At 50.8% G+C, this 24,601-nt stretch overlaps 13 protein-coding genes across 13 annotated transcripts; 7 read left to right on the top strand and 6 right to left on the bottom strand.

Moving 5' to 3' along the window:
* Nucleotides 1-2,147: 2,147 nt before the first annotated feature.
* On the top strand, nt 2,148-4,475 carry BU24DRAFT_465880 (uncharacterized protein; the record flags this gene model as incomplete). Its single annotated transcript, XM_033532315.1, has 4 exons — nt 2,148-2,537; nt 2,634-3,589; nt 3,649-4,197; nt 4,247-4,475. 4 exons carry the CDS (start codon nt 2,148-2,150, stop codon nt 4,473-4,475), a joined length of 2,124 nt encoding a protein of 707 aa, XP_033380670.1.
* A 733-nt stretch (nt 4,476-5,208) lies between these two features.
* Nucleotides 5,209-5,653, top strand: BU24DRAFT_274928 (uncharacterized protein). Its single transcript, XM_033522625.1, has one exon. The coding sequence runs from the start codon at nt 5,341-5,343 to the stop codon at nt 5,575-5,577; it is 237 nt and encodes a 78-aa protein (XP_033380671.1). The 5' UTR covers nt 5,209-5,340; the 3' UTR covers nt 5,578-5,653.
* Nucleotides 5,654-7,344: 1,691 nt separating this feature from the next.
* Nucleotides 7,345-7,781, bottom strand: BU24DRAFT_274950 (uncharacterized protein). Its single transcript, XM_033522626.1, has one exon. It carries the CDS (start codon nt 7,705-7,707, stop codon nt 7,423-7,425), a length of 285 nt encoding a protein of 94 aa, XP_033380672.1. The 5' UTR covers nt 7,708-7,781; the 3' UTR covers nt 7,345-7,422.
* A 270-nt stretch (nt 7,782-8,051) lies between these two features.
* Nucleotides 8,052-9,351, bottom strand: BU24DRAFT_426205 (uncharacterized protein). The gene has a single exon (XM_033528915.1). The coding sequence runs from the start codon at nt 9,306-9,308 to the stop codon at nt 8,250-8,252; it is 1,059 nt and encodes a 352-aa protein (XP_033380673.1). The 5' UTR covers nt 9,309-9,351; the 3' UTR covers nt 8,052-8,249.
* Nucleotides 9,352-9,449: 98 nt separating this feature from the next.
* On the top strand, nt 9,450-11,277 carry BU24DRAFT_274964 (DEAD-domain-containing protein). The gene has a single exon (XM_033522628.1). It carries the CDS (start codon nt 9,522-9,524, stop codon nt 11,073-11,075), a length of 1,554 nt encoding a protein of 517 aa, XP_033380674.1. The 5' UTR covers nt 9,450-9,521; the 3' UTR covers nt 11,076-11,277.
* Nucleotides 11,278-11,664: 387 nt separating this feature from the next.
* On the top strand, nt 11,665-12,597 carry BU24DRAFT_274962 (uncharacterized protein). Its single transcript, XM_033522627.1, has one exon. The coding sequence runs from the start codon at nt 11,849-11,851 to the stop codon at nt 12,416-12,418; it is 570 nt and encodes a 189-aa protein (XP_033380675.1). The 5' UTR covers nt 11,665-11,848; the 3' UTR covers nt 12,419-12,597.
* A 410-nt stretch (nt 12,598-13,007) lies between these two features.
* BU24DRAFT_426207 (uncharacterized protein) lies at nt 13,008-14,183 on the top strand. Its single transcript, XM_033528916.1, has 2 exons — nt 13,008-13,310; nt 13,626-14,183. The coding sequence occupies exons 1-2, from the start codon at nt 13,280-13,282 to the stop codon at nt 13,835-13,837; spliced, it is 243 nt and encodes an 80-aa protein (XP_033380676.1). The 5' UTR covers nt 13,008-13,279; the 3' UTR covers nt 13,838-14,183.
* A 699-nt stretch (nt 14,184-14,882) lies between these two features.
* BU24DRAFT_426208 (uncharacterized protein) lies at nt 14,883-15,711 on the bottom strand. Its single transcript, XM_033528917.1, has one exon. The coding sequence runs from the start codon at nt 15,576-15,578 to the stop codon at nt 15,330-15,332; it is 249 nt and encodes an 82-aa protein (XP_033380677.1). The 5' UTR covers nt 15,579-15,711; the 3' UTR covers nt 14,883-15,329.
* Nucleotides 15,712-18,045: 2,334 nt separating this feature from the next.
* Nucleotides 18,046-19,320, top strand: BU24DRAFT_435703 (mitogen-activated protein kinase; the record flags this gene model as incomplete). Its single annotated transcript, XM_033530113.1, has 5 exons — nt 18,046-18,155; nt 18,211-18,406; nt 18,457-18,838; nt 18,890-19,237; nt 19,292-19,320. 5 exons carry the CDS (start codon nt 18,046-18,048, stop codon nt 19,318-19,320), a joined length of 1,065 nt encoding a protein of 354 aa, XP_033380678.1.
* A 319-nt stretch (nt 19,321-19,639) lies between these two features.
* BU24DRAFT_426211 (uncharacterized protein) lies at nt 19,640-20,084 on the bottom strand. The gene has a single exon (XM_033528918.1). The coding sequence runs from the start codon at nt 19,973-19,975 to the stop codon at nt 19,700-19,702; it is 276 nt and encodes a 91-aa protein (XP_033380679.1). The 5' UTR covers nt 19,976-20,084; the 3' UTR covers nt 19,640-19,699.
* A 34-nt stretch (nt 20,085-20,118) lies between these two features.
* BU24DRAFT_326845 (uncharacterized protein) lies at nt 20,119-20,526 on the bottom strand (the record flags this gene model as incomplete). Its single annotated transcript, XM_033522991.1, has 1 exon — nt 20,119-20,526. A coding segment is annotated over one exon (408 nt), but the record flags the coding sequence as incomplete, so codon positions are not given.
* A 656-nt stretch (nt 20,527-21,182) lies between these two features.
* BU24DRAFT_426213 (PQ loop repeat protein) lies at nt 21,183-22,831 on the top strand. The gene is made up of 4 exons (XM_033528919.1): nt 21,183-21,467; nt 21,531-21,548; nt 21,615-21,818; nt 21,899-22,831. The coding sequence occupies exons 1-4, from the start codon at nt 21,423-21,425 to the stop codon at nt 22,526-22,528; spliced, it is 897 nt and encodes a 298-aa protein (XP_033380681.1). The 5' UTR covers nt 21,183-21,422; the 3' UTR covers nt 22,529-22,831.
* Nucleotides 22,690-23,630, bottom strand: BU24DRAFT_397412 (uncharacterized protein; the record flags this gene model as incomplete). The annotated part of the gene is made up of 4 exons (XM_033525344.1): nt 23,435-23,630; nt 23,294-23,370; nt 22,948-23,059; nt 22,690-22,883 (listed from the first exon to the last, which is right to left on the bottom strand). Exons 2-4 carry the CDS (start codon nt 23,366-23,368, stop codon nt 22,690-22,692), a joined length of 381 nt encoding a protein of 126 aa, XP_033380682.1. The 5' UTR covers nt 23,369-23,370; nt 23,435-23,630.
* Between the last annotated feature and the right edge of the window lie 971 nt (nt 23,631-24,601).

A 24,601-nucleotide genomic window follows, 5' to 3' on the forward strand; every position in this document is an offset into this window, starting at 1 on the left:
TCGTAGCACGCTGATATACTATAGACGAGGGGTGGATATCCGCTTTGCACATTTAGTACTTCATCTCCGAACAATAAATCAACTAAGAGTACACTGTACAGCTGGTTATTCGAGCCATAATTACGAGCTAAGCAATTCGCTTTCCGACAGTTGGCTCGAGCATAGTTGATCATCATCATGCCGATCGGCAGCGGGCACTCTTTTATATCAGAAACACTTTCATGGACCTGGTTATGCAGGACTCCATTACACTACTGTCCGTATAACATTACGGTCTCAAAGGATATAATTCACCACTACAAAATGCAGGGACAGTACAGTTTACGAGTCTTCACACATGCAAAACTAGACAAATACTCTTACAGTCAGCGTGACTATTGGGCTCCACTTGTCGTATTCAGATCGGAAGCCCAAAGCCGCCTCCATCTAGAATTCAAACACTGATGGCACTGGTGTTCGATGCCCCTCATTATTTCGAACGAAGTGGGAGCGATACGGTCGTTCTTCGTTTATTAGCTCAGACTTTCTAAACTCGACTCAGAAATGAGATGACCACTGTACCAGAACATCTTATTAGATGTGTGTTATTCAAACTACCTATACCTACGAACGGCTCACGAAAACTAACGGCCCGTATTGGAGACGCCTGTTATAGTCATCCCTGTCGATGTGGCGTGCGATGAGGCGGTTCTACAAGCCAAAATACTGCTTGGTTTACAGTGTTAAGGGTTCAATAGCCTGATTGGTGTATCTTCTGGAAGGCCACCCTTGTTCTGAGACCATCTGGATAGACTTTTGCAAGTTTACAACCGTTCGACATATATCAAGTCGAAACGATACACAGGACCAAGTACTCGAATACCTCGTGATAGAGAGGAGTTACCATAGCGGCCTGCGGGGTGCGTGAATATTTTAGTGGGACATCTGCGTGGAGAAGGCTGAGCGTCTTAACATGAGTGTTTAGGAGCCGCTGTTGGCGACTGACCACATTTTGACGGTCGCACATGCATGGCACAAGGACTCAACACCTTCTTCGACTTCCAAAAGGCTTCCATGACCGGGGCCAGGACGCATGAACCTTGTGATTTGGGCAGCAAATATTGGACGTCCGGACGAGCAGAGGCACACGCAGGATGCCTTTGGCGTATGAAGGAAGACGTCAATACCTTGAGGCGCCTTGGCCGCAATATCCAGGGATCTTTGGGAGTGGTGGACAGGCGTTCAACCAAGACCCCTTGGAAGGCAACATCGTAGTGCATCTCTTCTGCTGCAGGTCCACCGCTCATATCTCCCTGTTAATCGCAGGACTACTGTACTGTACGCAAAAGCCCTTACGTGCCCAGCGAATAACGTCACGCCGTAAGATGGCAGTCGTGGTCATTTTCATTTTGATTAGCCGGTATATGATGTGGTGAGTCTCATACGGCGCAAAACTCGCCTCTAACGTACACCCTCTCCAGGTTATGCATGATTCGACATGCATGGCTCCGTGCCCCTCGAGGGATGTGCTTGCTGCAAGCCGCCAAAAGCTCACATGGTACCGCCTCCGGGGCTCTCTTTCGTATCTTGCTGACGAGGATTGTGGGCAATCTAAGTCAAGGACTAGGCGAAGATGCAAGAATTACGAACGTGAGGGCCTATTGCAGTACCTAGGGTAATGGTAATGTATTCATCTGGAGGGGGGCGTTGGATGAGTCGGCCGTTGGTCTTTCTTCCCCCTGTACTCTGCTTAGACGTATCCAGCTATGATTGCCTTGAGCGAGGTGTGGAGAGTCGCTAGCCCTCACTCATTCTCCCCGCATCCGCACCATTTCATCTCGGCTTGTATGAGGGTCAAAGTGTGGGAGTGTGGCTCGAGGGTCCCACCGCCTACAGTAGTGGTGATCTCTCGACATGCCCTTATACATTGCCCTCCCGCACGTATGAATTAATCCACCTTCCTCGTGGAAAATCAACGACGGCCGCTTACTTATTCTTACGTTCCTTTCTCCCATTCGCATTCAGCCTTTGAACTCAAGTGTCTCTTGGTCCTTGGTCAAGACGAACCAAAACAACTTAAGACCACCGCCTAAAGCAGCGGACTTACCTACACTTTACAGTTTACTCTTGCAGGAAACGTCCCCCGGCGCCTCCAGGCCAGTCCACCAATGGCGGGCGTTACCCCATCGCCAGATGTTAGTCCCGTGTCAGCAGCGACCTCCACTGGACAATTCCCGCGAGACTCATTCTGTCTTAATCTTTCCACTCTGCCGGACGCGAGCAATTTCCTTCTAAAGTCGACCCTCAAGTCTCCTCATCTCCTCGACTCCCCAAATGGTTTCTACACTGGTGGTGGTCCCTTCAAGAAACGGCCCCGCAACATGTCACAATCATCAGGAACAGACCGCGAGATGTCCAGCGAGGCCACCCAAGTAGCAGCGCCCAATGGCACTGCACCTACGAGCAACGGCAACACTACAACAGAGCCTCGTCCCACTACAAAGAAGCGACCGAGCACCGATACCATCGACTATCCGCGCAGACGCGCGACCATTGCGGTATTGCGACCCCTTTTCTCGTCCTCCTGTAGAATCTTTTCGCATTTTCTGCTTTTATTCTGAATCTCCGTTCTCACGAGACTGATCATTCGATAGTGCGAGATTTGCAGATCGAGGAAATCTCGATGTGATGGCTCCAGGCCGAAGTGCAGGCTATGTACAGAACTCAACGCCGAGTGTATCTATCGAGAACCCGGCATCAAACTGGACGCAGGCGACAAGTTGATTCTCGAGCATCTGAACCGTATCGAGGGTCTATTGCAGACAAATCTTGCCAATGGATTCTCCATCTCCACACACTCCCCCGCTGCGAGTAACTCCACGAGTGAGGAATTCCTCGCTCGTAGCTCCGGCAATATGGCTGCTTTGGGGCTAGGTCCGCCCATACACGGGATCGGTACTTGGAATAGTACTCCTTCCAACATTTCGACTATGCCCAAGACGCACACGACAGCAGCGCTCCATTTACTGCAATCCCCCATGATACGGGAGCTAGTATCCCGCCCCTACGATCCAAAGGTTTTGCTCCAGCTCGAAATGAGCCGTGAGCCGCTCAGTCTCAACACTTCGCTTGGCCTGGACTTATCCAATACTGGCGCGTACGTTAGAGCATTCTTTGAAGGCGTCAACGTCTTCTATGCCATCGTAAATCCATATACATGGACGAGCTATTACCAGACCGCGCTTTCTCGAGGCTTCCGCGAGGGCGCTGAAAGCTGCATCGTATTACTCGTACTTGCGCTCGGCCATGCATCTAGCACAGGAACCATTTCTCACCAGTCTCCTGACAAAGATCCGCCAGGGTTGGCATATTTCGCTGCTGCATGGGGTTTATTGCCAAGTCTGATGACCAGAAATAACATGTTAGCAGCGCAATGCCAGATTTTGGCAGCAGCATATTTGGTGTATCTCGTGCGACCTGTGGAAGCATGGAATATCTTGTCTGGGGCAAGCATGAAATTGCAGCTCTTGCTAAGTGCCCCTGGCAGAGTCTCTCCAGCTGAGGAGGAATTAAGCAAGCGAGTGTACTGGAATGCTGTCATGATCGAAAGGTAGCGCTCTCCCTTCAACCTTCCAAATGAACACATACTAACAACTGCGTGTCAAACAGCGATCTCTTAGCGGAATTAGACCTTCCGCATTCTGGGATCGAGCAATTTGAGGATACATTTACACTTCCTACAGGTTTCGAGGATGTTGGAGCGGACTCCCTTGGAAGAGACGAACTATGGTACTTCCTTGCTGAAATCGCCCTTCGACGATTACTCAATCGAGTAAGCTCGATGCTCTATATTCGCGCAGCACCATTCAGCAAAAACCCGGCAGCCCATTCAATTACACAACTGGATCCTTTAGTGGTGGAGTTGGACTACCAATTGAATCAATGGTATGCCGGCCTGCCACCGGCGATGCAGTTCCCTCTCGACCGGGTTCCACTCCAGAATCCGGTACAGACCGTTCTAAGGTTACGTTACTTCGCGTGTCGGACTATCATCTTCCGACCATACATCCTCCATGTGCTACAAGATGAAAGCCTCGCTATGGACCAAAACGTTCAAGAGAACTGCCACAAATGTCTCGAGGCCTGCATTCGCCAACTCGAGTATATCACGGCCCACCATGCTGGCCACCTCCCTTACCTTTTCCAAGGTGCTTTATCGTAAGTACTCAGGCATGCCCCTTTCAAACAACCGCTAACATCGTGCTAGTATTATCTCGCAAACTCTTTTGGTGATGGGAGCGACCATGTCAGCCTCTCTCTCAGCGCTACTTCCTCCGCCAGCCACGATGGATGATATTATTACCAACGTTATTCACGAGATGGAGCGTTTGGCTCACTTGGCACCTAGTCTCAGACTCTCTGCAGAGATCATTCGAGAGGCCGAAAGCAAACGACAGATGTGGATGCGTACGGCAGGACTCAAATTTGAATCATGATTGAACTGCACAGGCCATGGGCTTAATTGAGGCTACCCTCGCCATCATCGGCAACCCGCCTTTCCTGCTCTCACAACCACTGGGATCTTCAGACCGTATCACACGCTCTGCAGCACCGTCTGAATGTGGACTCGAGAATATTCAAATGCTGCTTCGCACATCTGTTCCAGATTTTCATCCACGACAGAATTCGTCAAGGATGAAAACAATGCGCAATCTTGCTTCTATGGAAGTGCTACGTAGCTTTGCTAGATGCACGCCCCTTGTGAGGCGGCTTCAGCAGGTTGGTCATCCAAAATCATGCAACCGGCTAGTCGAGATCGAAGGTAGCAAGGCATGTCGATGCGATACCGACATGAACAGACCTCTATCCGGGTGGGTATCGATCGTGTGGGATGCTCAATATACTTCAAGCGGGGTCCTCCCGAACATTGGGTTGGGAACCAGGTTCGGCTACTGTTCTCGGAAATTGGTCTCCATCATGGTACCGAGATGTATGTATGTACATGTATTACACGCTGGATGGTGCAGGGCTGTACACATCTATCGAGGATGGGGTTTTCCATGATACGATTTGGAAAAGGGGTTTCAGACATTTAGCTCCCGACTTGCATACATAGCAGCAATTTGGTGAACGAAGCCCCATAGAATGATCCTTTGACAGGGTCAATATGGAAATAGAGGATCATGCAATCAAACGAAAAGCTCGCACAACGATCTGAGATGCTGGGGTCTGACCAGGTTTTGCAAGCATGGACTCCCCTGATTGGACCCGCATTCTGCACCCCGCAGACAATTTATCCACGCGGGCAAGGGTAAGCAAAGGCTTCTAGAAGATTAAAATCGAATTGTTACACGGAGGCTGATGCTCCGTTGGCCCGGATGTGGGATGGTATCACGCAACCGCACTTCTCGTCCTCGGAGACGACAATGGCGATTCGGCATGGTGGTGGTGGGTGTCCTGAAGGAAGGCAGTTATTCGTATGCAAGGACAACTACTGCAGGTCACGAAGGTCCTGGTGCCGAACAAGGCCTGCATGGCTTATCTTTTCTGAATGCGATTGCGGACTGTTACTCGACTACTGTTAGCTGGCCGGCATAGCCATAGCGCGTCGTCGTACTTAGCGATTACCTATTGCAATTTAGGGTAGCTTCTGTGAGCCTTCAACATACTGATGCTATTGTTATAATCTCATCTTTGGATCCTCTTCCTCGCCTGAGCCTGTTTCTTTGAGCGCCACTATAGCACCGTGCCAAATAGGCTTCCGTAGGACATTGCCTCCTAATCCCAAGGTCGTCATCAATCACGCTACAGGGGCAATCACAGGTGATCCGATATCTTTGACAATGACACTGCGTATGCACTCAACAGGTCAGCACATCCTGTCATATAAAATATGCAGGATCACAACACTAAGTTGCCAGGACGCCTACTAGTGGAAACACCAGGACACAAAGAGGCTGCTCTATTCGCTGGAATTCCCACACCGTACGCAGAATTAGAGGGTGTCATCTGTATTCTACCTGCATCAACACATCGAGCTAAATCCTGCACATTTTCTGCCACTGAACCGTGCGCAAATGCTGACAATTTATGTACTGCATCTTCTAGAAAACACAGAACAACATGTTCTGACGCATCCGTATATATGCATGTTCATTTGGACTAGCTAACCCTGTCCCATCCTATCACGACGATCGACAACAGCCACAAAATGGCACACCTTTCGTTATCCGCGAATGATTCTGTGTGTTGCAAGATAGGCACCAAGCAACACAAGACAAAGTCCAATAGTTCCATTCACACAAGAAAGAATTCCCACCTACCAGGTCCTTACTCTTTGTCCTTCCACCGTGGTAAGCAACTAGCGACCATGGGACGCTTCCTACAAGCCACTCTTTGAATAAGCTCGTCAGTTGCGCGCCGTTTATTTGACCAAGGACCAACGACGCGGCATCCTGCATGAAGGAGGCGTTGTCTGGATCTCATTGGCTTGCGCGCTAAGTGGCTATATTACATTCAACTATAGCCTGTGGGAACTGAACGTAAATCGTCAAGTTTGTAGCCACACATGCAGATGAGAAATTCGTGGCATTCCTCGGACAGGGCGACGGTGCGGAGGCGAGACGATGATGATCGTCACAATCCACCAACGCGTTTCCTGGTACGGAGCGGCCGTGCGATTAATTTGTCTAGTTCGATTGGCCTCCGAGGTACGGCCCGTTGTGATCACCTGGGGAGGTGGGTCAAGAGGGCGTGGAGTATAAGCCCAGGATTAGATTGAACTCAGGTCCATTGCGTAGTTCATTTAGAGGGAAATAGGAAGTGACATCTGATTGGAAGATGCTCGATAGCTTTATAGCATTGTGGGTCGCAAAAGAGCCTCCTCCTTCCTATAACTGTGTTTTTAAGTGTTCATTCCGTACCAAGTCAGAAGAATACGGTCGGAGTACGGAGATGGGACGACGAGGTGCTGACGAGTCATGAATGAAACACATGAAATTTCGAGGATCTCGACCGTTACGTGTATCTAGGTCCGTCAAAAACGTCCAAATTCATATCTTGCAGAAAGGTATTTCAATGATGAGATGATTGATCGCTGACGAAGTGGACGAGTGCGTGCTGATCAACGAGATGTTCAAATTGCCATGTTAACCATCTGTACTGCATTGTAGCAGGGTTGTCTTCGCCCACTGTTCTCCAAGTGTCTTACTATCTTGGGTTGTAGCTCGCCCTATCGTTATAGGAAGCTGTCTATAACGAGTGGTGTCATGATCCGCCGTTGATCGTCTTGATATTCTAGCATCACGCAACAGCGAACGAACTTGACTTCCTTAGTAACGGGCTTTGTTTGCATTCAGAACACATACATATTGATCTTCAGCGGGCCGTCAGGTGGTCTACACAGTATGAACAGGGTCCACACCAACTGCAAGAAAATGAGGTCTAGGGCACGTCACTACACATATTACCAGGAATGACCAGCATTGCGGTGAATGCTTGAGCAAGACAGCAACCCGGGCTATCGACCTTGGCAATCAATATGCCTGCCATAAACCTAGATAGTGGTGCGATGGCAGCAATAACAGGACTGTTGGCGAGAGGATTCGAGATTGTCTGCGGGGGTCGGTTCGTCCTGTTTCCCAGATCAACAAAGACGCTAGTCATCAATATGCCGACGGAGAGTGAACAGCCCTTTCGCCTTGTCCTCTCCCCAGGTTTTATGCACATGTATTCGAAGATCTGTCTCGGATATCGAGCCCTGTCAGACCTTAGTCTATGTTTTCGTTAGTGGGTGGGGGTGCAGGTGTGACCGGTGAAGTCGGCCTTGTAATCAATCGTGTACCTAGAAACGAGTCCGGTCCAATATATACTGCTGGCCGGACCGAAGCAGGGGTTAGTAGTGGCAAAGTCAGGATATATACAGACAAGATTTGAAGACCAACTGTATCAACACGATGCCAAGGGCATAATGCAAGATAATAGTACCGAAGAATAAGAGGACGTAGGTAGGACTGTGATGTGAGAAGGTGGAATGAGGTTTTGTGGAACGAGCAGCAGGTAGAAGGGAAAATCTCGAAAGTAGTATAGCCACCGACGCTTGTAACATTCATAGTTTCCAACTCTATAGAACCAAATTTTGTGATATAGCACCCCGTTCTGAAGTATGCTAATACATTGCGGCACATGGACAGTTTCGCCGATGCCCGTTTTCATGAGCATTCGCTGCTCGCTCAAATCTCCTTACTCTTTCAACCATGGGCAATCAGATCCTATTTTCTATATCTGGAGACAACCTTTCGTCGTTTCTCGAAAGCATCACCAACTACACCCGTGCCACGAGGGCTATCTTCGACTGGCCTTTTGCGGCTTCTCTCCAGAGATCCAAGTGCATTGCCTTTCCTCTTGGTAAGTTTTTCGATGCGATCCAGACCTGCCCCAAGATTTCGGAACTCCTCTCCACCCCAACCGCTATTCCGCGACTGAATGCCCTTCTTTGCCCGCTCTTTCTTGCTTTCCTTAGGAAGACGAACGAAATTGGACTCCTCGTAATCTCTTCGTTCGGCTTCATCTCTTCGTTCTTTGTCGGACTTCATTCGGCGGCCGCCCGAGACAATCGTACTACCGATGCTTGGCTCCGCAAGAGGAGCAGTTGAAAGTTCAGTGGCGATGAACTCGTCCATGGTCGCTGATTTGCGCGGTCTTGATTCTCTCTCTTCTCGGCTTTGAGTAACGGGCATGGCCATAGGCGTGATTCTGGGAGGCCTATAGATACCATCCTTGGACGTTTCGGATGCAACTTGCGCATCTGCTGCTTGGCTACGCTTAAATGCAGATAGATTAGGACCGTAGGAAGTCTCGTCCATATCGTCGTCAGTCTGAGCGGATCCTACAGAATCGTCGTCGCTGATATCTGAATTATCGCCGTTGAGTTGCCTGGTGGTCGGTCTGGGTGCCGTGACTTGGTGAGACTCCTTCCTCGTAGCATCGTCTGCCGTCCGGACAATCTTGTCGATTTGATAACGGAGCTTGTTTTCCAATGGGCGTACACCTTTCTCGAGATAGACCCTTAGCTCCACTAGCTTTTTCACGATCTCTTCTTGCAGGTCATCGTCACCACTCTTGTCCGAATGCGATCGATTTCTCAATTTCAACAATATGAGAAAAACCAGGTTTTGGAGGTAGGATAGCAGTAGGTCGTTCTTTACGTCCAATAGAGAAATGCCATCCTTGGGCGGAGCAGTCCCATCCTCAGGAAGTACCTGGGTGGCAGACTTGATGGAGATCGTCAAAGTAGACAGAAGCGCCGATAACGAGTTATCAACTGCCATGCTTGCAAAGAAATTGAGAATTATGGGATCCTAGAAATGTTCGTTGCAACGTGATGAAGGTGTAAATAAAATCTTTGTCGGGCCATTAATTTTTCCCGTGCCAAGATTTCGCGGAGCAAGGGTCCACCGACCCCCGACTAGCAGGAAATTCCAGATCAAAAAAAATATGGACCCTCATCCGTTTCCCTCACAAACAACATTACACCGTACACAATGGGAAAGCGAGCGATTGCAGAAGTTGTCGCCGAGGACCCGGTCGCAGTGAGCTCCGATTCCTTGTCGAGGAAGAAGAGTCGCAAAGACAAGAGCGAAAAATCTAAAAAGCGCTCTGCCGGCGAAGAAATTGAACCAGCCGCCAATGGTTCAGTCGAGGACGAGGTAGAAGACGAGGCCTCCAAGGCTGAGCGCAAAGCTGCTAAGAAGGCGAAGAAGGAGGCAAAAGAATCGAAGAAGGCCAAAAAGGCGAAGAAAGCGCTGGCTGAGGATGCTTCAGAATCAGATGAGGCCGCCGCAAAGGCAGCCAGGAAGGCAGCCCGTAAGGCGGAGAAGAAGAAACTGAAGAACTTGGAGAAGGGAGAATCGACTGCAGACGATACTACTGCCGCGTCGTCTAAGGTCGTGTCCGAGGCGACTTCAGCAGCAACTTCCAAACCAGAGTCTCCGATCACAAGCCCAGAATCTCTTGTGGACACGTCGAGTGGCTACAGTGAGCACCCCGAGCTCACCAACCTTCCTCAGTCGCAGATCGATTCTTTCCTAACCTCCAAGTTTGTTACCATCGACGACCCGCTACCAGCTGCACGAAAGCTCCGCCCGATCATCGATTTCAAGTACCTTCCTGTGGCTAATGAAGCCATGCGAGCGCCCTTTGCTTCTTTCTCGGCGCCCACACCTATACAAGCCGCAACATGGCCAGCTCTTCTGTCCGGCAGAGACATGATTGGAGTGGCAGAGACTGGATCAGGAAAGACTCTAGCGTTCGGAGTTCCCTGCATCCGAGCCATTTCAGCTCTCCCAAAGAAGGAGCAGCGCGGTGTCAAGGCGGTGATCGTCTCGCCTACACGCGAGTTGGCGTCACAGATCCACGAGCAATTGGTCAAGATGGCCACCCCGGCGAATCTCGAGGTCGTCTGCGTCTACGGAGGCGTTCCCAAAGACCCACAGATCAAGGCCCTTCGTACGGCACACATTGTAGTCGCTACACCCGGACGGTTGAATGACCTGATCGGCGACGGATTGGCGGACATAAGCAAAGCAGAATACGTCGTTTTGGATGAAGCAGATCGTATGCTTGACAAGGGTTTCGAGGAGGCCATTCGCCAGATCATCCAGTGCACGCCATCTAAGAGACAGACGCTCATGTTCACGGCGACCTGGCCGGAGTCTGTCCGCAAATTGGCCTCTACTTTCATGCAATCGCCGGTCAAGATCAACATCGGCGAGAACACTACAGGCGAACTACGCGCCAACGTTCGCATCAAGCAGATCGTCGAAGTCATGGACGGAAAGGACAAGAACTTCCGCCTCTTGCAAGCACTCAAACAATACCAATCCGGCAAGAACAAGGATGATCGAATCCTAGTTTTCTGCCTCTACAAGAAGGAGGCTACGCGTGTGGAGGACTTCATCCGCCAGAGGGGTTTCCGCGTTGCAGGCATTCATGGTGATCTGAGCCAGGAGAAGCGAACGGCATCTCTAGAGGCTTTCAAGAAGGGTGCAGTTTCCCTACTCGTAGCAACTGATGTGGCCGCCCGGTATGACCAATAACACCTATCTGTGAAGTACCGAGACTAACTTTCCTTCCAGTGGATTGGACATTCCTGACGTCAAGGTTGTCATAAACGTCACCTTCCCGCTGACCGCAGAAGATTACGTCCACCGCATTGGACGTACTGGACGTGCAGGCAAGGATGGTCTTGCATTGACATTCTTCACCGAGGCCGACAAGGGTCTATCCGGAGCGTAAGTCGATAAAGGTCTTTTATTCCGCGAAAGCTGAGGGCTAACTCATGTCTAGATTAATCAATGTCCTGAAGGCCGCGAACCAACCCGTCCCAGATGAGCTTCTGAAGTTTGGCACAACCGTCAAGAAGAAGGCCCACGATGCCTACGGAGCATTCGTGAAGGACGTCGACATGACCAAGAAGGCGACGAAGATCACTTTCGATTAAGCAAGCCACAGCGCGCTTGTGTGGGGCTTGCTTGGTGTTTCAAGAATGGAATGTTCGATTCTCATTCGATTATTCCTTGCTGTTTGAAAAGCCAAGTCGGCGACGTCCACTGCCAGGGCTTATTTAGATATGAGCGACATGTGTACATGGGGTTTTACCATATTTTACGCGAACCACAAAAGTTTATGGGTCTTGCGGCGGCATCTGTTGGCATACAAGTAGCGTGGAGAAGCGGCATTTCTCTTCTAAACCAGCCATTAGAAAGGGATGTTTTGTGGATCTTCCTTTATGACATAGCCATTTGGACGGAGTTGGGTACAAATTTAGACAAATATTGCCTTTTTTACCTGTTCAATACAACGTTCTGTTATGCAGATCGGCAATTGTCCTCGGTCTGCTGCCACTCTTCGCTCGTCGCCCATAGACGTATCTCAATATGAGCTCCGTAGATGTTCTGTTCGACCATCTCACTTATCCTATTCATGGAGGCATTTGATAGAATCAAAAACTTGTAAATCACGCACCAAGTCACAAACCAATCTCGCTATCACATCTTCAATCCTAACAGGCATCAATCCCACCAAACCAACCACTCCCCCCAAACACAAATCCTACAAACCCCTTCCATTCCCTCGCAACAACACGGGAAGCCTATCCTCAAACAAGCAACCGCACACTCATTCGCTCCGTCCACATGGAAAAAAACCCTTCTTAGACCCACACAACCCGAACGCCACGCCATGGCATGCCATGTGGCCCATCCAGCCCGGCGGGAACGGGGACCCAACCAGCCATTGCAATACCTCGTGCGTACTCTACATACGCCAACCGATAGGTCGGTTCCAGCGAGCGCCTCGCCGTCATAGCAATAGGCGACTCTCCTGCTCGTGGGACTCTCAATGCCGAGGGTCAGCCCTGTATGAATTTCTTTTCCTTTAGCTTGAGCCTCTTGACTAGAGGGACGCTTGCGCCTATATTGAGGCTGTTTTTATTTGTTGATGAGTTCGTCGCGGCGTACACGTCTCGTTTAACCTGCATTGCGTGGTACGCATGCGTCCTCGCCGCGGTGTTGTAGAATCGTCGACTACCTTACTTACCCATAGTATACATACATACGAAAGACGGGGTAGCCCGATCGGGAAATTCGCTCTCAGCGCTTCCCGAATTCGGCGACCTGGGATCTTGTATGGGTGGTTTTGAGTTCGGCGAGGTGAATGCTCGAACGTAAAACTAAGGAATTATTCCTAATTAAAGGTGCCGCTTCCGCTTCGTCTATTTAGTGGGGTGGTGGGAGGTTCAGCAGCAGCAGCGTCGCCGGCGAGGAACGACGGCGAGGACAGGTGGGTGTTCGGCGAGGTGAGGTGAGCCGCGAGCGAGCGGGCGGGTTTGCTTTGTCATTTGCTGGGCCGCTCTGTAGTATACTCTTGGGGCGTACTTTCTATGTGGGGAGAGGTTTGGGACGGGTTTGGAAGGGGAATATATGGTCGGAAGAGTGCGCTGTTCTTTATTTTTAATTCGTATGCTGTATACCTAATCTACTTTTGCCTTTTTTCTGGAAAGTGTTTTACCGGTAGTCGATATCTTCGAAAGTTCAAAGTCACGACTCGACCTCGATATATTATAACCGCAACATACAACAAGAGAACAATATAAACTCGATCCAAAAAATCCAAAAAATCCAAAAAAAAAATCCCAATCCGTCCTCGAAGAAAAAGCAAAAGAACCGCCAACTCATTAGCCGTCGATCTTTGAATATCACATTGCCGACTACACGTCCACGCACATCCACACGACGCAAACATGTGTATGAAAGCTACCTGCGATAACTGCCGTATGTTTCTCTCATCCTCCTATATCGTTCTCGTCAATCCCCCAAGCCCTATCGCCATACTATCAAATGATAAGAAATGGAGACAAAGGATGAATGGACTGTGCAAAACTTTCCTTACTTTCAACTTCATCCATCCCATCCATCACTGATCATTCACTCTGCCATCTCATTCCCATCAAACCATCCCATTCATTCCTAGCCGTCGACACCTATTCATCCTCCTCCACCCCATACCTAAACGCTCCACCTCATCAACACGTCCTCTTCCTCCCCCTCTTTTCCATACCCATCCACTAACCCTCCATCCCCATCTAGAGAAATCAACATGGCGCGGCTGCGGCCGCCACATCCCCACCGTCATGGACTCGATCCCGCACGACCAGTGGTGCACGTGCGATCCCAAGGTCGACCGCGAGGGCGTCGTGTACCCCCCCGCCGTGGGCACTGGGACTCCCGCTCCTAACCCCGTTCCTGTCGCCGGAGCTGATGCTGGGATTGTCCATGGTGCGGTTGGTGTGAGAGTTTAGGCGAGGTTGATGGGAAAGGGAGGGGGGAAGGGGAGGGGGAGTGTACGATTGATGATTGATGATGATTTTGGGGAGGTGTTTGGGCGTTTTCGTGTTTTGGGAGCTAGGATGGTGTGGGTTATGTTTTTGCTGCTATGAAAGACATCTTTGGGTAGGAGGGCAGTTGTTAAGCATGGCACGGTATAGCATAGCAGTGTAGCGTATGATGTGGTACATCCGCCCACTCCACCACTAGGATATACGTATATCTTCCATGTAATCGAAGCATGTATATTTGCGTCTCATTCCCCACGGTCGCTACGTCTATGACCTCTCAGAGGAGTAGATACGTGACGAGCAAGGAGATGAAATAGTGTAGATTGCCACTGATATTGGCGTCGTGTTGTGGTTGGTTTGAGACAGGATTGTATAGACTTTGCTGCTTTGAAGGAAGAGGACTGCGTTGTGCTCGTACAGACCAATACATATTTACTCAAAGACACTACAACAACAAGATGGTTCCATCAAGAGGCATAGACATTAGCGTTAACAGCAACGCAAGCACACACATCTTCTTCCTTGAACCTCCTTTCCATGCACGGGAGCAAGAGAGAAAAGACCATAAAAGGTAACCAAGACAACGAAAACAGAGAATCTAGAATGACCTACCTCCTCCCTACAGCACAGTACACCAACTTTCCACCCCCTGATGCTTCGACTGAAAAAGCAAACAAGGGGATGAGCAAAACGGCATTTATCGTCATATTCAACATCTCGAGATACCACAGCTCGATCCTCTAGATTCTTTCTCCGTCATACTTGGAAGCAGTTCGTCTGGTCGTGTATGACCGACTATCTACTATCTTCCTACATCTATGAACGGGAGGTAGAAGTGATGGACATTAAGAGAGGAGAAGGGGATGTAATGGACAACAGGGGTTCTGTGCGAGTGGAATGTTAAGACGAAAAAGCTCGTAGCTGTGATGGTCGTGGATTCTGTTGTGATGTGTAAGGCATATCTAGCTGAGAGCAGGTGTGTAAAATGTTGGGTTGGAATGAGTTTGAGTACGTGGTTTGGATGTAAGTATTTTGTATATATCTAGCATATTGGGTTGTGGTCCCAACACATCTCTCCATCCATCCCTCCCAAAAGGTAGTTCCTACATGCACGCATTCTCAAGCTTCACAGTCCCACAGGCAAACCCAACGAGCACCAGTCCTCCAACTCAAACCTCAAAGCACTTCAACCTCGATTTATCTTCAAACCCAGATACGTAATATGACGCAACATCTCCCGTCCCGACCTCCTCCAGTACGAGCGCAAGGTCGTCGGTTAAGTCGTGGTGCGACATCCACCCACCTACCCAGGCCCCAACTTTGTCAGATCCGATTTCTTCCCTCTCGGGAACGTCGATAGCCGCATGGATCATGGAAGCATGTGTGCATGGGTGTGGGTGGTCGTGTAGGAGAAAAGAAAAAAGGTCAAACAGGGGGACAAGGGGGAGGTGTGGTTTCAGGTTTTGGGCCTAAGGTGAGGGAGGGGAGGTGGTGGTTCTGTTCCCGATGGCTTGGCTGGGGGCGTGTTTGATGTTTTGGTGTTGGGGGTTGGAGGTTGGGTGGGAGGGTTGATCGTGTTGGGGGCCGGGCTGGAGCATTGGTAGGAAGAATGATGGAAAGGTAAGTTGAGTGATGAGGATATCGGGGAGGTGGTTGCAGCGTTATTTGTTAATGGGTGCGATTTGAGTAGTTGGTCGAGTTTCATGTTGTTCGCATCAGAAGGAATGGATAGGTTAGAGACGGGTGCTACGTTGATGATCAAGTAAGCAGCGTAAAAGGCAATTTTCGTACATTGATGATAGTGGTAGGTACGAGGCTACGAGGTCTGGAGCCGTATGTACTGTGTAAGCTGAAGCTGGAAATGGAATGGAAATGGAATTGCAGGCGTATTGGGACTGGAGGTGCAGGCGTTCGTCACACCAATGACACGGGGTGATGGCAAATATGGGCTACACGGCAAGGCATAGGGAAGGGACGTAGATCGAAAGAGGCGTCGGGGATGGTCGAATGGAAAGGCTAGGAGTGTGAACCCTCTACGAGAAGTTGACAAGCCATGGACGACTTGAACCCTCTCGTTGGTGGTGGCAGTATCTTTTCGAAGCATCAGAGCATTCGGAGGTATCTATCTAATGCACGCCCGGCAATCCCATTCACCATTCACATACGATACATAGACATTTATACAACCAGCCCATCCAACTGCACCTGCATCTGCATCTGCATCTGCATCTGCACATGGGATGGATGCGATCACCACCAAGGCTTTCCCAGCGGCTAACAGCCTAACACGAGGGCAGCAGGCAAAGAGGCAAACAATACTCGTACAATGACTACTCCGTACATACATAACTACAGGTAGTCCGTAGATAGATGGATGGATGGATGGATGGATATAATTATCTCTTCAATACTCTGTCTCTACCGCAGTTAAGGTTCAATGTTTCACACAAGCCCGTTCGAGATGTTCATGAGGAGGTATCATCGAGTTAACTAGTCCAACACTCCACCCTTTCAACCCGCCGGGCCATAAAAGCGACCATCCAGTGTGTTCCCGCCGCTGTCCCACCTAAGTCTAACCCAAGCTACTCGTGCAAACTAACCCCCTCTTCTCCGTCCTGTCCCTGTCCCTGAATTGCCCTGAACATCGTGAACCGACTCAACTGGGTGGACGGACTGGTTGGACTGGACGTTGTGCTAATAATTGATCAACTTCTAACTCGCTCGGACTTGTATCCCTATCCCTTTCCCTTGCCCTACACTACCCACTACACTGCACTACCCACGGTCATGACCATAGTTAGTATGATAGTCATGGCCATACATAGTCAAAGCCATAGTCACAGTGGTAGTAGTCATGAGTTATAATAAGTTATAACTATAGCCGCAGCTATTAATGATACCCTCCCCTACCTCTCTGACCCTTGTCCCCCTCGCACTTGTACTCTCTTACCTAGCTTTCCGCCCCACGCGATACCTGGACTGTAGGTAGTGGAGTGGATAGTTACTGGATAGTTACTGGATAGTTACTGGACAAGTGAACTGTGGACACTGGATCTTTGACTTTACATCCCCGCCAAAATAACCGCCCATCCTTTCCTCTAACCTACCTATACCTATACCTAACTACTGCTACACTCTCTGCTCCATCCTTCTTCCTTTCTCTCTTTTCCTCCTCTTCCTCATTTTCCTTCCCTCATCCATCTGAACACTTCTCTCTGTGATTGACTGTTACTGACATTGTAAGTAGAAGTTCGCCTTCTCTTCTTCGTACATACACACATACGACGGCAATCTGGCACCACCACCAACCACGCGCTTGTCTTGGCTCTCCCACCCTTCTACCCCTCCCCCGTCCTCCATCGTCCCTCCTCTAGTCAAGTCACCGCCTGCGCGCGCCCTCCGCTTCCACCACCTTCATCGTATAACAATCCTGTTTTACGCTCTCTTCTCCGGCTTCCACTCGTAATCACGGGTAATCAAGCCTTTCAAGTTGCACTCCTCGTCACTCACTCTCGGGCGCATCAACTTCTCTACCCGCCGCGCGCCCACCGTTTTACTGAGCGCCTTCGGGTTCCAAAGCTGACATCTACCTCCAGCACACCCCGCCATCCCTCCCAAACCTGCCATCCCTCCCAAACCTGCCATCCCAGCATACCTCAGCTCCGGACACTACCTGCGGTGCCCTCTGTGAGCTTCCTTCACGCCATTGGTACGTCCAATCTAGAATCAATCTCTTCCCGTCCCGCAAGCTCGGGGATCGAGCGGGCGCCGATCGTTGGTGTTGTCGCGGCCTCAGTAGCGCATGTAAACAACAACACCGTCGTTCATATGTTGCTATATTCAGTCCATGGCGCAAATTCCCACGTTTTGGACCTGCGTGGAATCATGGAACCTCACTGCGATCTTTCAAAAGTCCATGTCAGCCATTTATGGACCTTGAAAGCGTCTGCAGAACTTGCACTGCCCCTCTAAACCGCCACCAATCGTTGTTTCTCTTATTGTTCAAGAAAGCTAACAAACAATGGATATAGATATCGCCAAGCCGCCCACTACCCAAGCATTGCAGCGTTCGAGACTCACGTAACGAGTTGTTTTTGATTGAGGCCTGCGCTATCTAGCTCACCGTCAATCGTTTGCGCAACAAGCGGATCGTCTCAGCTCAGCCCGAAACCATGTCTCGCGCAGCTGCGGGGAGCGGAAGCTCCAGGAAGATTTCCTTCAACGTGTCGGAGCAGTACGATATTCAAGATGTCGTAGGAGAGGGCGCGTATGGCGTTGTTTGGTAAGCGATCGATTCTAGGAGCGTGGGTGTCTTGGTATACTAATGGTGTTGACAGCTCCGCATTGCATAAGCCCTCTGGGCAGAAGGTTGCCATCAAGAAGATCACACCCTTCGACCACTCCATGTTCTGTCTCAGAACCCTTCGTGAGATGAAGCTCCTTAGATACTTCAACCACGAGAATATCATCTCGATCCTCGATATCCAGAAGCCGCGTAATTACGAGACCTTCACTGAGGTCTACCTCATTCAGGTACGAGCAAAGATAAACGATTCGAAGGTTACAAGCTTACGTTGGTATAGGAACTCATGGAGACCGACATGCACCGTGTGATTCGCACCCAGGAGTTGTCGGATGACCATTGCCAGTACTTCATCTATCAGACCCTCCGCGCCCTCAAGGCCATGCACTCCGCGAACGTGCTACACCGTGATCTTAAGCCTTCGAATCTTTTGTTGAACGCTAATTGCGATTTGAAAGTGTGCGATTTCGGTCTCGCTCGTTCCGCCGCCTCGACTGAGGACAATTCGGGTTTCATGACGGAATACGTCGCCACTCGATGGTACCGCGCACCCGAGATTATGCTTACGTTCAAGGAGTACACCAAGGCTATTGATGTGTGGAGTGTAGGCTGCATCTTGGCCGAGATGCTCAGCGGCAAGCCCTTGTTCCCTGGAAAGGATTGTGAGTCTATGCGGTCTTCTATCTGAGAATGCTACTGACAAGCCATGCTAGATCACCACCAGCTCACTTTGATCCTGGATGTCCTCGGTACGCCGACCATGGAGGACTACTACGGCATCAAGTCCCGTCGTGCTAGGGAGTACATTCGCTCTCTTCCCTTCAAGAAGAAGATCCCGTGGAAGGCCATGTTCCCCAAGACATCCGATTTGGCATTGGACCTCCTCGAGCGACTTTTGGCCTTCAACCCCGTGAAGCGTATCACCGTTGAGGAGGCCCTGAAGCACCCGTACCTTGAGCCATACCACGACCCAGATGATGAGCCGACCGCCGACCCCATTCCCGAGGAGTTCTTCGACTTTGACAAGAACAAGGACAACCTGACCAAGGAGCAATTGAAGCGTAAGTGGACGACGAACCACGTGTGAGTGACGAATGATGCTAACATGTGGGCAGTTCTTATCTACCAGGAGATCATGCGGTAAACGGCAGCGCTGGCACCTTTTCCTTCCAATTTCTTTTTGGCATGGTCTTCATATGGTGATCTTGAAGATCATAAGGGCGGCCGAGCTGGGCTCAGAAGCGATGTTCTCTTTATAAACTACCACGGTGCCCCCGGTTTCTTCACTTGTGACGGAGTCTCAGATCGCATCATTTCGGAAGCGCTTGACATCAACAACACAATATGCATCGCCGAGCGTATGATGGGACAACGGATATCAGCCCTGCAAGACCATGGTCGTCTTCTATTACCCCCCCCCCCCCCCCCCCCCCCCCCCCCCCCCCCCCCCCCCCCCCCCCCCCCCAGGCTGGCGTGACCCCTCTCGGCTAGTGTACTCTTTCGACGGAGTTGGATGAAGCAATCTAGCGACCATCGATCGGGCTGATGCCTGACATGGACAGGATAATTCTGCACACTTTGCACACCCGGGGGGATAGTGAATTAAAATCCACGAGAGGAGAAATAACGATAACCACAAACAATGTACATGGCCTGTTGGGCAAGCAAGCAAGCCTTTCGATATCTAGAATTTCCGTATGCCGGCACCCCTTTTTTCCTTTTCTTCCACGAACAAACTCTTCTTTTCTTCCGTGTAAAAAGCGTATTGAGCCGAGAGAAATCCTCGCAAATGCATGCATCGTGACGTGACGTGACGTGACGCCACTGCCGTTGTCTATCCCTTATACCTACGTAACAACCCATCTATACACATCTTATCGTACACACACCCACATATATATCATACACCCCCCCCCTCCCTCCCAACCCATCACGTACTCAATCAATCACACCTCCCATCCCTCCACCCCGCCCCCCACCTCTCCTCCCACCTCCCACAATCAAACACCCCCTTCCCCAACTTAACATTAACCGCATTATGCGCCTCGCACATCCAGCGCCCGAACTCCTCTCTACTGCTCACCCGCGGCGCGTTCCCGTCCCTCGCCATCCACTCGCGGAAATCGCCCGCGCAGTGCCAGCACGGGTACAGCGTCCCGAGCGCGGAGACGAAGGAGAGGGCGGAGCGCTGGTGTGCAGGGGAGGGGGAGACGGGGTAGGTTGCGGTGATGGAGTGGAGGAGCGTCCAGGTGGAGCGGCCGAGGAGGGTCACGTCGGGGGGGCAGTCTGTGAATTGTGGGATTTCGCTTTCTTGTTCTGTGGTGGGGGTGGATGCGGCGGCGAGGGTGGAGGCGGCGGCGGCGGCGGTGGTGGAAGTGGTGGAGGAGGAGGAGGTTGTGGGTTTGGTTTTGGAGGAGGCGAGGGATGTCCAGGCTTTGAAGGCGGAGGAGGAGGTGCAGGAGCGGCAGCTATTGTTCATTCAGTTTTGTTGGGTTTTCTATGGTGATTCTGAGGGTGGGAGAGGGAGAGGGGAGGGGACGTACGGTTTTCCGTCTGGGCCTAGGACCATGCCTTTTGGGAGGGGGGTTGTGGTTGAGGGTGAGGGTGAGGTGTCGTCGATTGGACCTGGCGCCATGGTGGAAGAGTTTCTGGTTTCTGGAGGTTTGTCCTGGGTTTGGAGGGTCGTGGCGGCGATAGAATTGGATGGGTTGGCGGGCGTGGTTCGATTGAGTGAATGAAAGAGCGTGAGTGTCGTACGTGCAGTAAAGAGTGTGTGTCTCGTGAACGTAAAAAGAAAAGAGATACCGTATCAATCAGGTACACGAAAGACGCTGGAGAAGAAGAACAAGTATCTCGATTTGATTAGTGACGATGTCTAGATGGGAGGGTTTTCTGCTTTGAAATGCGACGCCGCGGCGGCGCCCGTGATATATTCCGTCCGTGCTCGGGTGGTTTTCCTTGCCGGATGACGTTTGGTTGGTTCGTCGGGGGTCGGACTCCCGAGGGTTCGAATTCATGCTACTAGTGAATTGAAGCTCTTTGATATCGTACGCCGCCAACTGGATGGGATACGAGAGCATGCTTTCGTTGTCGGCTTGGCTTTTGGGTATATATACTTGAATTGAATGCACGACATGGTTTGAGCACTGTGTTCGTGATTCTCCGCGCTCAATTGCGATCAATTGGACACCCCCGCCTACCTACGACCTGCGCGCATCTTCAGACACCTTCGACATATCTACCACAATGGACGTCCCGATAGCAGCAAACGTCCTAGGAACACTGGGCGCCGTACGTCAATCCCTCCAATCCCTCCAATTCTATCCTCACTCTCGACTAACCCGTCAAACATAGGTCTGCTGGTCCATCCAAGTAAGAAACAGCCTCCAACCATCCGAACCCTATCCAAATGAACCGTCCCCTCACACCACATAACAGTTGATACCCCAGATCGTCGTCAACTGGCGCCGCCACCATGCCATCGGCCTGCAACCCACGATGATGATGCTGTGGGCGTGGGCGGGCGTCCCGCTGGGCGTCTACAACATCGTCGAGGAGTACAACATCGCGCTGCGGATCCAGCCCCAGCTCCTCACCTTCCTGAGCCTCGTCACTTGGATACAGTGCTACTACTATGAAAAGGTATCCCCTCTTCCCCTCCCTTTCTTCCCACCCACAGAAAAAGAGTCAGAACAGCGACTGATGTGAGTGACGAAAAATAGAACTGGACCCTCCCCCGCTCCCTCCTAACAGTAACCCCAATCGCCCTCCTCATGTCCGCCGTGCAAACCGCCCTCATCCTCGCCCTCCGCATCGCGAAACACGACCGCGGCCTCCAGTGGCCTCTCACGCTCATGGCCGTCCTCTCGGCCACCCTCCTCGCAGCCGGCGTGGGGAGGCACTACTACGACATCTACGTGCACCGCACGGTGCGCGGGATATCGTTCCTGTTCGTGGGCATCGATGCGCTGGGGGACGTGTTTAGTCTTGCTGCGGTGGTGTTTCAGCGGAGGCTGGATGTGCTGGGGTTGGTGATTTATGGGACGGAGTTGGTGCTTTGGATTGGGGTGTTTGCGTGTGGCGGGTATTATAATTTTGTGCCGTGGGTTAGGGGGAGATTGGGTGGGAAGAAGGTGAAGAGTGCTGGGGAAGGTGGAGGAGGTAGTATTGGGTGTAGGCGCTCTGGGGATGGAGAGGATGTTGGTGGGATGGGGAATACGATTGCATTGCACGATTTACCGTCGAGTACGTCGGTGTTTCGCACGCCGGCTGGGGAGGTGGATGTCATGAGGCAGAGGACGCGTGGGTCAGGACGAAGTCGGAGTCAGGACGGAATGGCGAGCTCGGCTTAGTTGATGTCACGTACTGCTATGACAGCTCATGCTGGATTGGGGAGTTCCCTCTGTACCATTGTTTGGTCCACCTGCGTGCTGAACATAGCATTCATAATTACCTACAATGACGACCATCCCTCCCTCGTCCTCCCCCTTCCTCACCTCACGACCTCATGGCCTCACAACGCCCCCTTAGCCCCCCACCCCTGAAGCGCGCCCACAATCGCTAGCAGCACGCCCGTAGGCTTGTCCCCCGTGCGGTAGTAGTTCGCGCCCGCGCCGAACAGCAGCGCGGTGAGCAGCGCCGCGATAGCCTTGTCGGGTCCGGATGCCAGGGCGAGGGCGCTCTGGGACCATTTGTAGTTTAGGAGACCTGTTGTCGAAGGTTAGAGGAATGGGGAACAGGATGGGATGGAAATGGGATGGGAGAGATGTACCAGCGATGAGGAAGAAGACGCTGCCTTCGTACCAGCCGGCTTTCACGGCGCCGCGGAGGGTGACGGGGAGTTTGTCAATGGACGGGTGGGAGAACTGCTCGAGGCCTTTGGTCTGGTCGGTGCGTTAGCATTGGTTCAATTCGAATTCGTATGTTCCAATTCAATGTGATCTGATGGGGTGTAATTCAAGTCGATATGATGCAATGAACATGAACGCAACGATCCAAGCACATTGAATGTTCGTCGATACATAAGCAGCATAGGTACCATATACAACAGACAATCTTCTGATACCCCGGGATTGCAGAAGTTCAGAAAAGGGAAAGAATGAAGAAGAAGCTCATACAGTGTGACCCAGACCAAGCAAGCCATGGGCGACGGCAACAGCCAGCAACGTTGGGTGTTTGGCGAACGATGACATAGCTACAACGCGTCAGGAAACTTTTGTTTTTTTGTCGCAGCTTTGGAAAGGGATGCTTGGACTAACTGGGCCTGTTCTTATGTACTTTGTTACGCTGGGATTGGAATCAAGGTATCGGATGTACGGAGGAGTTGGTAAACAGCTACAGCTACCTAAAGGTAAATGTACGGAAGTCGAGCAGTTAAAGGTAGTTAGAGGGATCGCGGCGAAGAGCTACCCCACTTTTCGTCGTTGGAAATGGCTGGGAGCCCGTCGAATGTCGTCGCTGGACGAGTCGAGTCGATGGTTAATCGTTATGCGGTTAGCGAGCCGAGGCAGGGCTGGCAGCTGGCTTGTTTCATCTGATTGATGGCCGTCAGCATCAATCGCTAATACATAACAACAGCGACTTGTGTTCTAGTTAGGACATAACATGCGATGGGACGAGGATTGTGTAGGGGCTAATTGTTGCTTATAATGGCGATGCATGGGCAATGAATGTACAATACTCCATCTACATTCATATATAGGAAGATTCACAACTCTGCATGGCATTTTATGCTCTTATAGTTAGATTTGATGATGAGACTGAACAGTAGTATCTCAATTGCTACTACACTGCTGTCCTTATGGAGACTACGAATACGCCGTACCAATCCAAACCCCAAACCCATAGATATAGCCAAAGCCCACCTGATCGACTCGATCGTCCCTCCCGGCACCACCTTCCCAACACCTATATTCAGACCAACCGCTCCTCAAAAACAAAACTGATCAACTTGGAGATGTCAGGACAGTGGTAAACAAATGAAAAACGAGATGAAAAGAGAGAAAGAAACAAAGGGTATCGAAATCCTGGGCCTAGCTATCGGCGCCAGTTTGCTGTAATGGGCTCAAATGCAATGAGAGATTAGAAGATTAAAAGAACATGTAGATCGAAGTAGATGGACGAAATCTGCGAGTGAACGCATGGAATGCATCTAGCCTTTGAGGCAACGCCGCTCGAAGCGGATGGATGGCAGAGAAAAAGGCCACTGAAATTACGGGCCAAAAGGAAATTGGACAAATGAAAACTTTGGCAGACAGATGCACGCTTGCGTTGTCGCTTGTACGCTGATCGTGCAGGGAGAAGAAAAGCAAGACTTTTCGGTTTGTCACATAACGATTTTGACAATTGATGCAATGCAGGTAAGGCAATATGCAGTCGCAATGAAACGGAAGGCGGTGGTATGGCGCGATAGAGATAACGAGCAG

The sequence above is a fragment of the Aaosphaeria arxii genome, assembly GCF_010015735.1.
Source record: "Aaosphaeria arxii CBS 175.79 unplaced genomic scaffold BU24scaffold_8, whole genome shotgun sequence".
Taxonomy (NCBI): domain Eukaryota; kingdom Fungi; phylum Ascomycota; class Dothideomycetes; order Pleosporales; genus Aaosphaeria; species Aaosphaeria arxii.